This window comes from Pteropus vampyrus, unplaced genomic scaffold (assembly GCF_000151845.1).
Source record: "Pteropus vampyrus isolate Shadow unplaced genomic scaffold, Pvam_2.0 Scaffold98, whole genome shotgun sequence".
In the NCBI taxonomy this organism is placed as follows: Eukaryota; Metazoa; Chordata; class Mammalia; order Chiroptera; family Pteropodidae; genus Pteropus; species Pteropus vampyrus.
This window is the reverse complement of record NW_011888879.1, coordinates 3,973,390-3,975,890: the sequence shown is the minus strand read 5'-3', so window position 1 is coordinate 3,975,890 and position 2,501 is coordinate 3,973,390. Positions and strand designations below refer to the sequence as shown.

At 37.2% G+C, this 2,501-nt stretch overlaps 1 protein-coding gene across 1 annotated transcript in view; it reads left to right on the top strand.

Moving 5' to 3' along the window:
- Positions 1-2,501, top strand: part of HMCN1 (hemicentin 1) — a 408,502-nt gene that overhangs the window by 386,418 nt on the left and 19,583 nt on the right. Inside the window, exon 98 of the mRNA XM_023533191.1 lies at positions 530-664. Coding sequence (XP_023388959.1) covers positions 530-664 — 135 coding nt within the window. The remainder of the gene's footprint in view (positions 1-529; positions 665-2,501) is intronic.

Genomic DNA, 2,501 nt, shown 5'->3' with positions numbered 1-2,501 from the left:
GATGAAACTAAGGAATAAAGAGACTATAAAGAATTTAAGTAAATTGTACAATCCTGGTAATACTTTGGGAGCATGAACAAAAAACACGTTTCTGTCAGATGCTAGGTATGCTTCAAAGTTAAAACTGGGTAAGACTCTAGTTTTATAATGTAAAAAATAATGAAAAGAGGAAAGGATTTTTCCCTCTGTGCCCTCTTCTAAATTCAAAAGAGAGAAAGATTAGGGGTTTAGGAGTGGAGAGGAATAACTTTCATGGAGTGACTTACTTTACATATGGAAAAAGTGAGATTCCCAGAAAAAAGAAGTACATTTTTTAAAGTCCCTTAGTTTTAAATGGTCTAATAGATGGTTTGGTCTGTGAAGGTATCACTCCATGCTACTATGAGTTCATCAGCCATTTAACCCACCTGAAATGACTCAGTCAAGAAAATCAACATTCTTGCTGTTCATTGCCTTTCTTATCCCCATTTCACAGCAGGTTCTGAGGTTGGTTTTCTTCACCTTGGTTGAATGACTCACTTTGTTGCAGATATTGATGAGTGTGCTCTGGGTGGACACACTTGCCATGCTGGTCAGGACTGTGACAACACCATTGGGTCCTACCGCTGTGTGGTCCATTGTGGAACTGGCTTTCGAAGAACCTCTGATGGGCTGAGTTGTCAAGGTATAAAAATGGAGGCCCTTGCTTTATCTTCTTATACTAAGCATTAAGACTCCCTGCGTTTTGAATCATTAAAGTATACTTTTATAGATTAAGCTTCTTGATGTGATTTTTAGATGTAATATTCCATGGCTATTTTAAGTATTTGCAGCACAGGAGTTGTGAATAACAGCATTTGCAGGTTATATTTGAGAGAAGAGATTCTACAGCATGATCTAATAGACTCTATTTCGTAAAACTTCATTGCATGAGACTACAAAAATATTTTTGCAGGACTTTTTTAATAGACTTAATTTTTAGAGCAATTTTGCTGTATAGGTTCATAGCAAAAGGTAAAGAAATTCCCCATCTACGCCCTGCCCCAACTCTTTCGTAGCCTCCCCCACTGTCAACGTCCTGCACCAGACCAGTGTATTTTTTTTACCATGGGTGAACCTGCACTGGTGCATCATCATCACCCACAGTCCATAGTTTACATTAGAATTCACTCTTGGTACATTCTGTGGGTTTTGACAAATGAATAATGATATGTATCCTCCATTACAGTATTATACGGAATAGTTTCTCTGTCCTAAAAATCTTCTGGGCTTAACCTGCTTATCCCTCCTCCCCCCACACCTCTGGAAACCACTGATCATTTTACTGTCTCCACAGTTTTGCCTTTTCCAGAATATCATACAGTAGGAATCATACAGTATATAGCCTTTTCAGATTGACTTCTTTCACTTAGTAATATGCATTAAAGTTTCCAATAAGTCTTTTCATGGATCGATAGCCCATTTCTTTTTTAATGCTGAATAATACTCCGTTACACGAGTGAAATGCCATTTATTTATACTTTCACCTACCGAAGGATGCCTTGGTGCTTCCAAGTTTTATCAATTATGAATAAAGCTGCTGTCAGGATTTTCACAGAGGCAGAAACAGTGGATACAAAACTGAATGCCCATTAATAGTACAAGGAATGAATGAATTATAGACCATCCACATCATGAACCATTGTGCAGCCCTTACAAAGAGTATAATGGAGCTCAGCCGTTTGACTTAGAGGAATTTCCATGAGGTGTTGTTGAATGAGAACATCAAGATGTAGGAAAGTATATGTAACTTACATAGAAAAGATTATGTGACTGGAAAACAACCAAAGAAAAAAGAAAGGATTTATACATCAAAGTAGAGATGTATTTGTATATGTAGAAGAGATATGTTATTGTTTATACTAGATTGTTAATACAGTTTGGCTTTGGTGGACAAGGGAGGAAAAAGGGATAAGGGAGATTAACAAAAGAGGAAAATATATATGAAAATCTGTTTGAAAGTATATGATCACATTTGTGTACTTACTTATATTAACATATGCACATTTTGAAAAATTAAACTAAAAGTTCTCAAATAGAAAACAAATACAAAATAAGACATTGGCAATCTCAAGTTCGGGAGTGAAGGTGAGGACATGAAGAGCCTGAATGTGGTGATTCTTCTTTTGAAGGGTTTGGAATAGAACAGAGAAATGGAGGAGCTTGAGATGAGTGTAGACCCAAGAAAGAGATTTTGTTAGGATGGGAAAATTTGGTCATGTCTCTAAGGTTGCGGGAAAGATGACAGGAGGAAGGACTTTAAAAATATACACAAGAGGAAAGAATGATCCATGGAGCACAATCCTCATTTTGATGAGGAAGGAGGAAATGGGCTACAGAACCAAAAAGCTCCTATTGAGGGGCTTTTCTTAAATGAGAAAAGTGGTCTCTCTTCCTCTGGGACTGGAAGGGAAGAGAGGGGAGAAGGTACAAAAAAAAGGGCAAGTGGACACGAGTTTGGGACATTCATTCCCCTTTTTTTA